Source organism: Acomys russatus, chromosome 32 (genome assembly GCF_903995435.1).
Source record: "Acomys russatus chromosome 32, mAcoRus1.1, whole genome shotgun sequence".
NCBI lineage: Eukaryota > Metazoa > Chordata > Mammalia > Rodentia > Muridae > Acomys > Acomys russatus.
Genome location: NC_067168.1, coordinates 3,364,660 through 3,378,654, shown reverse-complemented (window position 1 = coordinate 3,378,654; position 13,995 = coordinate 3,364,660). Strand labels below are relative to the sequence as shown.

The 13,995-nt window shown below is 52.7% G+C and overlaps 1 protein-coding gene and 1 long non-coding RNA gene across 3 annotated transcripts in view; one reads left to right on the top strand and one right to left on the bottom strand.

Annotated features, from left to right (window-relative positions):
* Onecut1 (one cut homeobox 1) overlaps nt 1–5,202 on the bottom strand; it is a 31,063-nt gene extending 25,861 nt beyond the window's left edge. Inside the window, exon 1 of one of the 2 annotated variants that reach the window (XM_051140259.1) lies at nt 3,850–5,202. In XM_051140259.1, the coding sequence (XP_050996216.1) occupies nt 3,850–4,954 (1,105 nt within the window). In that variant the 5' untranslated portion in view covers nt 4,955–5,202. The remainder of the gene's footprint in view (nt 1–3,849) is intronic. The other variant, XM_051140260.1, reaches the window with a different exon arrangement.
* LOC127184042 (uncharacterized) lies at nt 4,056–9,515 on the top strand. The gene is made up of 3 exons (XR_007830097.1): nt 4,056–4,189; nt 8,079–8,167; nt 9,275–9,515. It is a non-coding gene; the product is annotated as an uncharacterized LOC127184042 (long non-coding RNA).
* Nucleotides 9,516–13,995: the final 4,480 nt, after the last annotated feature.

Here is a 13,995-nt window from a genome sequence, read left to right as displayed (position 1 = left end):
TAGCCTAGCCGGGAGAAAGCCTTTCCAGGCCTTGACCCCAGCCCCTACCGGCGGACACGGTCGGTCGCGCCCTGCCGGCCCTTTGTTCAAGCTGTAGTGGGCTAGGAGCAGCTGCACCACTGGAAAACCACTGCGCAGGGCGTCAGGAAATCCGTGTGGCAGCTCCGCTTTCTCCTCCCACTCTGAAACCGAGGAACCCTTCCAGCCCTGGCATCTCTTATGCCCAGTCCTGGCCCCTCTCTCCACCCAGAATTTTTTAGGGGTTGAACAAATGCGGTTCCTAGGGCCCAGCCTAGTACTCTTGCCTGGCTTTCGCTGCCAGGGCAGCACCGGACACTTGAAATGTCACCAGTCGGGATAAATATTAACACAAAAGCAAATGGACGTGTGCAGAGCCAGTTATCAATCAACCCGGCTGCAAGGCCACTCACAGCAAACATGGCCCAGGTTGGGTTGGGCAAGACTTTCTCAGGGCCACTTCCAGGTAGGAGCTCTCCGGCCCCTCACCCCCCACCCCGCCCCCCTCGTTTAGACTTTCCTCTAGCACTGAGGGGTAAATACCCGACTGCAAGGGGGCCAAGTACCGGTTGCTGCAGGGCAGGCTATCTTCAAGCAGGGCTCTGGCCAGCTCCTCACCTCCCTCCCGCAGGGTCTGCGAGCCATGGTTGGCTGACTCTTCTTGGCCAGCCACACAGCCTTGCCTGGGTTGAGGAACTGAGCTGCCACCACCCCCTGGGTGTATAGTGTTAGAGCTGCGCTCACTGGTGGGTGTCTCTTGTAGTTTCTTTCTGTGCTGCCAGCTCCCATCTAGGGCCTCCCCCCTCCCCCCCAAGCCTTCTGGAATATTTAATTGGAAGCTAATCTCCTCCTGTCTTGATAGACGCCCACGTCAGAGGCGGGGCACCCAGCTTAGCCTCCCCACCCCACTCGGGACCAGAAGCGGCCGTGCATCTGGTCACGCTGCATTTTAATGAGCAGCAGCAAGCATTACATCGAGGCAACATATATTGATTTTTTTTTTAAAGGTAGTTAATTTGGTGAGAATTTCCTCCAGTCTTTCACCAGCGCTTGTAATTTATACACCAGAAGGAGCCTCCCCAAACATACTGCCACGTGTAGAAGGTGTTTGACCCTCCAAACAAGCTGTGTGGAACACAGGGCATCAACAGGGAAGTGGAGAAACCACCCTTCCACTTACCCCCCCCCCCAGCTTCAGCTGGACCTTATAAGGGAGTTGAGAAAAGGTGCATGCTTGCTTTTTAGTGTAATCACTAGCAAAGCTTCAGTGGCTGAAACTGGGGAGCAGGTACTAAGTTCCCGCCGTTTGCCAAGCCGAAAGCATGAGGCTGTCAGTCCTCAGGCTCTACCACTGAGGCCAGCTACTCACCATTTCAAGGGCCAGAAACATACTTCTCTTAAGAAAGAGAGAAATCAATGAGCAGGGCTGGTTGTTCTTAAGTGACTTAAAAATAAATAAGCTGTGACTTTCCTGCCAGAGTGGGATGGCTCTGGGCTCTTAGCATGCCCTCCTCCCCCAGCCCTCCCCCAGCTCCCCCCCCTTAGGTCCAATCCTTCTCATTCCTTTATGTTAAAGGGGGGAAAAAACGAAAGAGGCAGCGCTCTGCTCTGTCTCAGGACACCCAGTGGCCTTGGATTTTACTGGAGCCCCACCCCCCCCCCGCCCTGATTTTCCACACATTCTAGGAAACGCCACATTCCTGGAGCCAAGAATAACAGAACTAGCCATTTGGACCTAGGTGTTCAGACACAGCTTTGATGATCTTCTGGGTCCCAGCTCATGCCTTTGGTGTGCAGGTTCTAGAACTTGGCCTTCATTCACAGGGCTCCCCAGCATCAAGCACTCTCTTACCCCTGGCTCAGTTTTTTGTTTTTTGTTTTTGTTTTTGCTTTTGTTTTTTTTGTTTTTTTTTAATCTGGAGGTCAGAGGGCCTCACACTGGATAGAGATTAGATTTCCAGGACTTGGCAATTATCTTGGTACAAGACTTATCAGCTTGTCCTTCCGGAAGACCGTGTGTGTGTGTGTGTGTGTGTGTGACTAATGTCTGGAGTGTCTTCACCAAGTAGTGGGAGGTGACTTTCATGATGGAGTATGATTTTTTATCCCCATTTCCATGCCCCACACTGGATAGTCTCAGAGCACTACCCTGCCTAGAAGGTCCGCAGCGCTGGCTTCAAGCGAGGGCACAGTGGAAGGTTCTGAGGGTGGAGCAGTCAGGAGAGCAGCAAGATCAGCTGCCCGTGGCTCCAACTCTACATAGTGGAACTGTGAGGCTTAGGAGTGGCGTTGGGTCCAGCCAGGTCTCCTGTCCTTTGCCTCACCAGATCCCTGGGCACCAGAGCCTGCCTTGAGAACTTTATAGCAAAGGACAAGCTGGAAATTCTGGGCGGTCTGAGGCTGAAGCAATGTGGCACCCATGACCAAAGGCCTCTGGATCACAGAGGCGGGGAACACTAGCCTTTGCCGGCTAGGACGCGAGGCTAGTTCACACCTGCCTCTCCCCAGCTTCTCATTGGCAGGCACCGGGTTGGGGGAGGGTGGTTCGGCCTCAAGCTTTGATTTTAGTCTGTGAAACGGCTCAGTGCCCTCGGCTCAGAGCCTCAGAGCGGATTGACTGTCTCTCATTCTCTAGGGACGAATTAATGGAGACCGATCAGTTAATTAACAAACCCTCACTCCAGCGTTTACCTTTCTCTTCACCAAGACTCAGTCAGACCTGGGCGCGGGGCTCAGATGAGGCTGTGTGTGGCTTGGGGCGGGGGGGGGGGGGGGGGGGAGGGACATGGACACTGGAGTCAATCAACGGCGGCAACCTCCGCCCAGGTCTCCTGAACACAGTCTGTCCTTAGGCTGCCCTCTTCGCGCGTCTTCAAGGGTCGCCGCCACCGAGTGTGCCTGAATCCTCGGGGCGGTTCCAGCTGGGCTCAGCTGTCCACTAGGTCTCTTGGCCCACATCAGGAGCCAGGCCTGGTGTCTGCACTTAGCAGCTGAGGCTTTCAGTGCTCAGAAATCAAACAGCGTACTGGGGGGGGGGGGGGTTTGAACTGGGACACAGGCTTGCTGATTTGAAGGACATTTACGCATTTCCACCCAGTAGCACAGAAACTTGGCTGAAAAATATCAGGACGACGAAAAAGCGAGTTGTCAGCTGTAGTCCCTAAGCTCAACCGGGAGCTTCATGGGGACCTGGCCACTCTCCGTCTCTAACCCTATCCTTTCCAGAGCTACTTACAAGCTTAGCGCATGTGTGATAACCCTTCCAAAGCAGCTCGCCATACACACGCACACATCGCCAGCAGGTTTAGAATCAGTGTACACACCCTATTGAAGTGCGGTTTCCCGGACGCGCGGCGCCAATAAAACAGGGCTAGAGTGGTCGCTGCAGCCAGCTCAGCCAAATATTGACCGGCAGCTTGAGCGGCGCCTGCCCCGTGCGGAGTGTGTGCCTTGAGCAACCGGAGCTAGTTCTAGGCATGATTCGTTCCCCTTGTAAACTCGCTGTGTACAGCTGAGAACCACCACCCAGTGTTCTGTCAGGTTTCATGAATCTCTCGACCTGCAGCTCAAAACCTTGCAGTTCTGTCCCTGAGCACAAACGCAGCCCCGTAGTCGCCGAGGTCCCCTTGTTCGGGTCTTCGAAGCCTCTCACAGTCCCCTAGAAGCTCTGAGTCCCTGGAAGAGGAGGTTAGCTACCTGAGCTGGCTCTTCAAGGTCTAGGGACACCTCTCTTGAAGAAAGGGGAGGCGGAGCGGGACGAAGCGTGCCCAGCCTTTTCTCATTCCCTCCCACCTTCGGTCCCTTATCTCGCCCACGCGCCCATCGGCTCACCTGCTAAGCGGAGCGCTGACATGCGCTGGAACTCTGGCTCCTGCAGCCACTTCCACATTCTCCGGAAGGTCTCCCGACCGGACTTGAGTTTGCTCCAGGGCTTGGGGTTTCGCAGCAGGTCCGAAAGGGTCCCCTGGGAACGGCAGAGCACCCTCTGCGCGAAGATGGCCTGTGGGATGCTGTAACGTTTGAGCTCGGTGGTGATACGCTGCGCCACCTCTTTGGTATTGATCTCTTCCATCTGCCCTGAATTACTTCCATTGCTGACCTGAGCGCCGGTCACCGAAGGGTTGGGCTCCCGGGCTGTGCCCAAGAGCTGTCCGTGGCTCTGGGCATTCAGGTGGGCATGGGGATGGTGCGGAGGAAGGCCATTGATGGGCACCATGCCGGCCGAGGTGGGCGTGAGGTGCTGCTCCCCGTGGCGACCGAGCATGGCAGGGTGGTGGGCTTCAAAGCCATTTGGGGTGAGCATCTTGTCGGTGGGCATAGCCGCGCCGGGGTGAGCATAGTGGGGGAGCCCTTGCTGGGAGTTGTGAATGCTGCCCAGACCGGAGCCAGAGAGGGGCGAGAGGCTTTGGCCCATGCCAGCCACGTCCTTGTGGTAGGGGGTATAGAGGTTATTCATGGAGGCCAGCCCGCGCTCATCTCGCATAAGTGTGAAACTACCGCTCACGTTGCCCGCCAGGCGCTGGTGGTGGTGTGGGTGGTGGTGGTGATGGTGGTGGTGATGATGGTGAGGGAACTTGTCAGACACGGTGGAGATGGGCGGCAGCGGCTGCAGAGGGGTTAAGGTGGTGTAGGTGGTGGGCATGCTCATACCTGGGGGAGTTTCACAGGCCATGGTCATGGTGGGGTGCAGGGGGCCAGCCAAGCTGTGTTCAGGGGCGCGGTGGTGGTGGTGGTAATCGCTGCCTCCGCTGCCGCCGTCCAGCAGGGAGGCCATGCCCATGGAACGCGGGTGCGCGGGAGGCAGGTGGCTGCTGCGGTGCCCTACGGAGCTGCGCGCGTGAGGGCTGCCGCCCAGCAGGTCGGCAGGGGCGGGCACCGGCTCATGGCTCACCCCGTGCAGCTCGCCGATCGCCTCCATGGTCAGCTGCGCGTTCATCGTGATGAGGGCGAGCGGGCTGCAACATCGATGTGGCCGGGCAGAGGCGGCGAGGGGCGCACTGAGTCCAGTCTTTACATCGGCTGCCGGTGACTGTGGCCTTTCTTCCTTTCACTGTCGAGATCTGTGTCTCTCGCTCTGTGTGTCTCGCCTTCTCTCTTGCTCCCACCTTCCCCTCTGTTTTTTTTTTTTTTTTTAATATTAATTTCCAAAAAGGATCCGCGCTGTTGGGAGCGCGGTACCCCTAGCCTGCCCAGCCCGGCCCCCTCTCGCCCCTCTCCTTCTTAGAATCGTGTTGCCCCCGGCTCCCTTGACGCGGCCCGTGCGCCTGCCACGGCTGCTGCCTGCCCGCGCCGCCCGCCAGCTCGAGCCATGGCTCGGTTACTGTTGCAGACTGTGGCCGCGATTCGGTAGCGGCCGCCGCTGCTGCCGCCCGCCCTCACGCCCGCCGGGCGCAGCGCGCATGCGCGCTGCCAGGCCCCTCCTCTTCTGTCCCAGCGCATCGGCTCCGTGACGTCTCAGTACAAATGAATCGGGGGGTGGGGGTGAGGGGGGAGCAGCTTTCTCCGGGGCAGCGAACAGGCCCGGGAGAGATGCGCACGTGCATCGGACGCTCACAGAGCACGACCTGGAGCCTCCGCCACAGCCCTCCGAGACTTGCTTCACGCCCCCCCTCGCCCCCCGCCAGGTCTTCCTCACTTCCTTCCTCTCTCTTCCCAGCTGGCTTTTCTTGCCTAGTTTCTGTCACCGTGGGCTAGCTAGGTTAGAGAGCCAGAGTCTCGGGGGGGCGGGGGGGGTCTGAGTTGCTGTTTCCAGGTGCAGGTTACCCGCCTTCGCCCCACTCGCCCGTTGAGCTTTATTCCCTGGAGGGTCACTGGAGGCCAGATCATTCCCCATCCTTAAAGGCTTGGCCTACCGGGCCTTGGGAGGTGTATACCTTGAAGGGCTAGGTCAGCGTGACCGCTGTTGAACTGGCTCCCATGATCTTTCCAGGTACTCCTCGATCCGTGCGACTCAGAGCCTCGAGTTGGGATTGACGCCACTCCTCAATGTCCCAGACATCAGAGGAGATCTTTCACTGTGCTCTCAACTAAGGCGGCTCTCCACTTTGGTTAGCTCTGCTTGGGGGTGGGGGGGACCATGAAGAAGACAGGAGCGAGTGCCTCAACGCGTATCCTGGTTAACACCAGCGGGGCTGGTCTTTCAGTAACTCCGTAGCCTTTCTAGAAAAGCGCGTAGAGACTGCTGCTGCGTGGAAGTACCCATGTAGGCAGAGTGCACGCGGCCGCGCAGGTCTCAGCTTGGCCCGCAGCGACGCTTGCCTCTTCCTAGCGTCCCTGCAAGAAGCCTCCAGATTTGAAAATCAATTCAGCTTTGGGCATAATTGCGCCCCTGTCACAGTCACGCTACAATCCGGAATTGAACCCAGGCCTTCAGCCTGGTGGGGACGCGTGGGGAGGCCCCCAGTGTGGGACACACACCCGGCCGCCACATGCCGCGGCTTTCTTTTATTTACAAAAGAAAGAAAGAAAAAAGTCCGTAACAAAAGGCAGAGCCTTGTCTGCTTAGGTGCTTTTATCCCTTGGAGAAAGGACAGATGTGCCCATTGTCAGGCGCTTGGCAGTTACGGCCGGGTCAGCGCCGAGCCTCAGCCCGGGGCTAGCGGTGTTCACAATAAGGATAGCCTCAGAGCTGGGCCTTTCAGGGTTCAGTTACTGAACAAAGTCTGCGAGGCCTCTCTGCGCCAAACACAGAGCCCACCGCCTGTGTTTCTCTATAACGGCTTTCAGATTGCCTAGGACTGAGTCGTGGTGGTGGTGTCTAGGAGAGAAAAAAAATTGGCATGGTCAATCCTGGAGCTGAAATCCCATCAGCTAAGGCACAAACAGGCTCATCTCTTAGCCCCAGGTCCCTGCCACCGCCAGCACATGATCACGCCAGGTCAGTCAAGGTCAGTGGGTACACTAAGGCTTCTTAGAAGACTAATTCTGCTGGGTCTCATCATCAGGAATGCCTCCATCCTACCCAAATAACTCTTGTGAATCTTACTTCTGTCCACTTGGTCATGATCATTTAGGAATCTAGAATGTTACTACTCCCTTTTCAAAAAAAAAAAAAAAAAAAAAAAAAAGGCATTGAGGGAAAAATACACTGGCCTAGACAAAAATTACACTAATTTATTTCTTTATCATCTCGTCAGACATATTCAAGCATAAAATATTTTCTATCTAGTAAATCAGCTTTGGAAGCTAAATGCATCTTTCTTTCTTTTCTTCCCCTTTAAACTCCTTTTCTTTAGCATGGAGTTCTTGCCTCTCTTCAACCCAAGGATGGGTTGAAGCAATCTTGGCTCATCTGTTTCTGCCACCGTATTTTAATCCTCTTGAAAGATTGATCTGCCCTTATGTCTATCTCTTCTTAGAGAAAGACAGTCCCTTTTTTAAAAAAACGAAAGAAATTAGTACACAAATTGTTCATGGTGTTCTCCTCCTCCAGTTAACTAGAGACTTGATCTTGGAAGTCCTCCTTCTTGGTATTGCCTGGCTGAGCCCCTGAAGCAGACCTGAAGAGGGGCGGGCTCAAGGGAGCTCAACTCTGCCCAGGCTGCAAGGGACTTTGTCAAATGGCTTATTTCACCTTTGGTTCCCAAAGGAGAAGGGAAGCTGTGGAAATATTTTTTGGCTTTGCACACCTCAGTGTTTGACACCCCCACTTCCTTACAACCACAGTCTTCAATAGCAGGACTTGGTTTACAAATCTACCTCCTCCCTCCTCCTCCTCCCTCCTCCTCCTCCTTCTCCTCCTTCTTCTTCCTCCTCCCCCTCCTCCTTCCTCCTCCTTCTCTTCCTTTTCAATCTCCTCCTCCTCTTTCCTCTTCCTCCTTCCTCCTCCCTCCTCCCTCCTCCTTCTTCCTCCTCCCTCCTCCTCCTCCACTTTACACATTTTATTTGCACTGAAGCACTGTTTTACTGTAGTTGGTGAGTCAGAAGCAAGGTGGGTTTGACCTCTCAGAAGCATTTCCTGTACGTTGGATAGAAAGGACCTTTTTATCTGGTCTCTGAGTGATTGTCAAATGCTGGGGGACTGGCTTTACCTGTTGTGTCTTGTCTTCTTTTCTCCTCAGAGTGCCCAGCACAAAGCTCAGAGCCCTTAGATGTACTACAATGGAAGAAAGCATTAGAGTCTGTGGAAGAATTCCTTGAAATTGGATAGGTAAGTGTGTGAAACAGATGGAAGGGGTTATACTAGACTGCTTCAGTTCTAAGCAATTGAAGGAGAGTTAAAGAAAAAGATTTAATGTTAAAAATTATATTAGAGTACATGTTTAAAAAAACAGGGGCTAAAGGCTTAGCTAGATGCTGGTCATAGTTGGAAACCAGCTCTGGTGTGACTGGGGATTGAACCTAGGGCCCTGAGCTAGGCAAAGGCTCTGTCATTGATGTTTATTTTTGTAAGTGGCTTAGGTGCCTAGAGTGGGTGGGTAGATGAAATGTGTCCTCTGCTAGGTAGGCTACAGTTCCCAAGGCAACACCATCACACTTGGTGAAAAGGCCACACAAGACTCTCAAAGAACAGTGTGATTCAGAGTTAATGGCTTAGTTGTCTTTGTGAGCAATAGAGATGTAACATATGGACCATTCAAAAGAAATGTTTTTAGGCTCTTTGGGCCACGAGGTGCTCAGTCCCTGTTTGGTGGCTGGCAGTCCTGGGGTTTAGAAAATGTTTCTGTGCAGGGCTTCAAGGCAAGAGGCCCTTGGCTACAGCTTTTGAAGCCCACCAGCATTTCTGAGGCTTGCAGAATCTAGAATGAAACTCCCAGGGAGGGACATGAGGATGGCATCTGGCGACAGCAGAACCCTCGATAAATGGGGGATGAAAGATTTGATTCCAGATGCTTCCTGCAAGGTTCCACTGTCTTTCTCTGGAGTATTTCCATCTCCGGAGGAATTTATTCAGAAAGTCACTGTTGGCTTAAAATAGGCAAACACTTTAGAGAAAAGTGGTCTGATGATGTAGTATTGAAAACAATTAAGATAAGTTAATTTCCAGTATTATGCGACGTGACTTCTCATTCCTGTGGCAGAAGTAGGACACAAGGCTTCTAACACCCCCTTTCAGGCTTTGCATCTGTCTGTATATAGTTTTAATTCTTCTGTTCAGTTACCCACTTTCCTTCCTAAAAATTGTTTTGCACATGAAAATGATTTTATACCCAGCATTTTTGTACCACCCATTCTTTCATCTTTTATCCCACCCCCCTCCAAATCCCCAAAGAAGATGCCTGCAGAAGGGCCCTCAGCTTCTTCCTACCTATCATAGAGTTCCAGGAACTGCTTGGAGCCGCCTTGGTGGCGGTGGCGGTCTGAAAACTGACCACACGGAAAGCATCTCTGGTTACTTCCTGGGTAAAGAAGAAAACCGCTTGCTCTCCCAGGACCCTGGATGAGCTACCAATGGATTCTTCTGAGTTGAAACTGTCTAGGGGCCGGCTGCTTTGGCAAAAGCTCTGCAAGTCTTCAAGCCAAGAACGCTGGCCAGGGGGTATCACAGTGGCTGTGGGACAGAGACAGAAGGAGAGGGCGGAAGGGAGAGGATTTCTGGCTCCTAGGAACAGGCAACAGGGCCTGGAGCTGCACAGGTTAGCCTGACTCCGGGGAAATTGGTCTTCTGTGGTCTGACCTTCAGATGGGTTTCTCTTTTGGTCATAATTTTATATTAATGGATGAGGAACCCTTACCAAGATTGTGAGGGAGCCAGTGAGTTTTCTAGATTTTCTTTTGGAGGTCTGTGATAGATTGGCAGAGGCCTTCTGATGGTATAGAGTGCCAAAGCTGGGAATTGGAAAGGAAGAGGGGTGAGAGTGATGATGGCCTGAGTGTTGATGCAATTCAAAGCATCCAAAGTAAGAAAAGCTCAGAGGTATGGACGGAAGGCCAGGTGTACCAGTAGTGCCCTCTAGCACAATATTATTCTCCCACTTTGGTGATAATTAGAAAGCAGAAATCACCAGCTACAGCCCAGCCAGGAGCTTCAGATGCTCAGGGCTTGGGCCAGTCCAATTTAGCCTAAGTCCGGCCTGACGCACACCCACTTGGCTAACTCTACGGTCGCCAGGCAACGCAGACGCAGGCACAGAACAGCTGCACTTGGGAAGGAGGAAAACTCTTTAAACAAATCATTTTGGTGTCTAATCAATTAGTGTTTGCGCAGTCAAGTACCATAGATTTAACAGAATAATCGTTACTGCCCTTGTCTTTATTTGACCCGCAGACACCTAGAAGATTTAAAAATAAAACGCAGGTGTTCTGAAGGCCTGCCCTGTTGCCTGCGCCTCCCTCCTCGGTCTGCTCCGCCTGGTTTGGCTTTTGCTTTCTCCAAGGGGTGACTCATCTTTCTCTTCATCCTTCACTTTCCATACTTCACCCTTTTCTCCCGCTTCTGTACTGGCCGTCTTTCACAAATCAGCCACCTTATCGGTCTGTCCTCAGACTCTGCGCAGGCCCATTAGCCTGAGCGCCATCCGATCATCCGGTCATAAGACTGTGGAGTGGACCAGAGTCGCTCAATCCATCCCAACCTTCAGACCTTGGTCCTTACGCGCCTTTCAGAACCTAAGGCTCAAGGAGTCTTGTGTTTGACATCTCATCTAGTTTCTATGGAGTCAGGGAAAAGATCTTGCCTTGGCCGGGGGCCCGGGGTCGGGGTGGGGATGTTGCAGGCATTAGGGGTCTTGCCCCATAAATGCAAACACTCGGGGTTCTCTCTCTCTCTCTCTCTCTCTCTCTCTCTCTCTCTCTCTCTCTCTCTCTCTCTCTCTCTCTCTCTCTGTGTGTGTGTGTGTGTACATGATGGGCTGAAATAAAAAGGGAGATGACAAAAGCTTTGGTCCTCATTTCATCATCACCTGCCTGTGAAGTAGGGCGTTCCCAGAAGATGACCTACTGGTGCAGGGAGCTGTCTATCAGATGCAGGCTTTTGTGGACCTAGCCCATCCCACGGTCTATGGAGGGTCTCCAGACTCCTGTGCCCTACCCCTGAGCGTTTTACAGATCTCGTGTGTGTGTGTGTGTGTGTGTGTGTGTGTGTGTGTGTTAAAGTGTATGTGTAGCTGGGTGGATGCACTAATGCTTTACTACTGGAGTCCCTACACCTGAGGTGAGGTCCCAGGCTCTTGAATGGATGGCCTGTGGGGTAAGGGACAAAGAAATGGGATTGTGGGAATATGGACATGCAGGTGAGAAACTTCCCAAGATCCAAACACTTGCCCCCCCATTTCCTTCCTTTAATACTTTAGGGGGGTAGGGAGACCCGCAGTGATGCTTATTGTACACGTGGGTTGAGATTTTGTTAAACACTAAGTCTACAAGGAGAGAGTGTGTATGTGGGGGTGAAGCTGCAGGTGAGTCATCCCCCCCCCCACTTTGCCAGCCCCTTTAGTTCCAGATGCTCCAAATACTCCAGAGAATTCGCACCTCGTTGGAACTGCCTGACACCCGGGTTCCCGACATCACCTGAGAAACCTTCCTCTCAACAATAGATGATTATAACGTACTTGACTAATGCCCGTATTTTCCTGTTTAACATACATTAATCCAAGTAACAAAAAATCAATATCGCTAACAACATTGCAAACAAATCTTAGTCCATCTCACACAAAAGCCTCCTCAGATTTTCAATAACTCCTACCGCCTTGAATTTTGTTAATCTCTGAGACTACCGGTAGCTCCTGACTACTGTGAAAGGCAACCCTAACTTTTCAGTAGCCAGGCTTTAAAATTTCATTCTTCCCCACCCTTTTATCATGGGTGTGTACGTGGAGAGGCACTGATGACCTGCTAAGCCCTAGCCACCTCTCTTCCAGGGCCATTTCAGGTTCTTGAATTCTCTTAATAAACCTGTCCCATTGGGCACCAGCAAATTCTGGGTCACTGGACAATTTTCAGGACTGCTTTTTCTCTCCTGAACAAAACTCTATGTGGTAGATTCCAGCATCTTCCCAGAGCAGGGGACTCCATACAAATCTAATCACTTTTTTTTTTTTTTTTTTTTTTTTTTTTTGTGCCTGTCCTAGCTATCCTGAATTTACTTTGGCTGGTGGTTCTTGCTGGGAGTTTATTGTAATTATTATTTTTAAAAACCGGTGTTTAAAACAAACAAACAGACAAACAAACAAACAACCTGGTGTTTTCCACCTGGAAGAAACAAACTAGAGAGGCCGGCTAATGAAGAAACTTAGGTTTGCAAAACACCATAAATAATTAATTCATTGTTGTATTTCAAGGGAAAAAATAGCTTTCTTAAATCATCTCTGCAATATAACTGGCAGACTTACAGTATGGTCCTGGTAAGTCTAAATTTTTAAAGGAGCAATATTCAAAGAGACATAGATGTCTGTATTAATTATTTATTCACCGGTGCCTTCCTTCGTTTCTGACTTATTATTAATTAGGCGCCTCTAGTCTTTCACAGAGCGCTCCACTGAGCCGGTTGCAGCTTTAAATATGAATTAAAAGCAAATCCAAGCTACTGTAATGCGAAAATTATTCCGTGTCTTGCATGGCAGAGATGAATTGCTGCGTGGATCAATACCGTGAAACTCGGCTCCCAACGACAAGGTTATTGATAGTTCATAGTAATGACATTAATGATGGAAAAAGGGGAACAGCCGCCCACCGCCTTGGAAACTTTTTAGTCACTGAAACCCCGCAATAAAAACGGGAAGGGGGCAGGAATCGGGCTTAAGTGTAAGAAGAAAATTATTTATGAAACCCGGATAAATGACTTCGAGACCTTGATGCATTTGAACCTAACGCTCTAGGCTTCTGGCGGCCCTGGCTCCAGCTGGGGAGACCGCGAAAACCCCAAGCCCTGGAGAGCTGAGGGGCCGGGTACGCTACAGCAGCCTCAGTGTCCGGTGTGCAGCCCCTCTGCCCGTTTCCCCGCTGGGAGAGCCCTCTGGAGGCGCAGAACTCAGAAGATTCTGGAAGTGGGTGGAAAGGAACCGGAGGCCTAGACGGACTCCCGCTGTCGGCACCGGAGGCCGCACCTCTGCGGCCAGGACTTTAGCCTGGATTTTTCCTGGGGTTGGCTTGGCTCTAGTCTCCGAACCGGGGTCAAACTCTGAGGCCTCGTGGGGGCTCAGGGCCCGCTGGACACGGCTGTAGCGCGCAGCTGGCCCTGGGTCTAAGGATAGGAAGACTTTTCGAGACCCCGCAGGGAGCTCAGGCCCCGCACCTCACCCACCCTCACTACACGCCCGGTTAACTGGGTCTCGGCCTGCGGCTGCTCTGCGATTCTGGGCGCCCTAGGCTTGCAGAGCAGGCAGGCTGGGGTGTTCACTCACGGTGGGTCCTTTGTAGCCACTGAGGCTGCCAGCCCCAGCATCGACCCTGTAGCCCTGTCTCCTGGCGGAGGCCTTAGTGAGGTGAGGACGTGTTTAGCCGGGATGAGAAAGGTTACATCCTGACCCTGCGGGACTGCGGGAAAGGTCAGGGCCGAGGGACAGTCGCAAGCCAGTGGTCCCCTCCCCCTCTGCAAGGCTCTCAGCCGCCCGGCCCCCCCTTCCCCGTCCGCCAGGCCTCTGGGGCTGGGGTGGGGTGCGGAGGTCGTGGTGACCCTGACAGGCACGCGGAAAAAGGTCGCTGCGGGCAGGCAGGTCTGGCGGCGGTTCTGGCACGTCCTAGCTTAAGTGTTTTGGGTTAGAGTGGGAAGTGGGGACTGGCGCGCCTAAAAGGACGAGGGGGCGTCCGGTGCTGGGGGAGTGGTTTGACCACTTTTTTTTTTCTTTAATAGTGGTGATTTTGTATTTTTGTCTGTTTGGTCTCTTAAGATATTCCCCTCCCTTCCTGCACTCCCCCCTTCCTTCCCAACACCGCCATCCCTTCATCCTTCTCATTCCTTACAACCATCTCTTCAATTTTCTTCCTTGCCACCTCCATCCTTCCTTCGCTTCCTGCTACCTCCAGCCCCCTTTCGTTAATTATAACTTTCTTCGCTCCTCCCCCTCTTCTGTGACCTGCTACAGACTACGGCACCCCCTT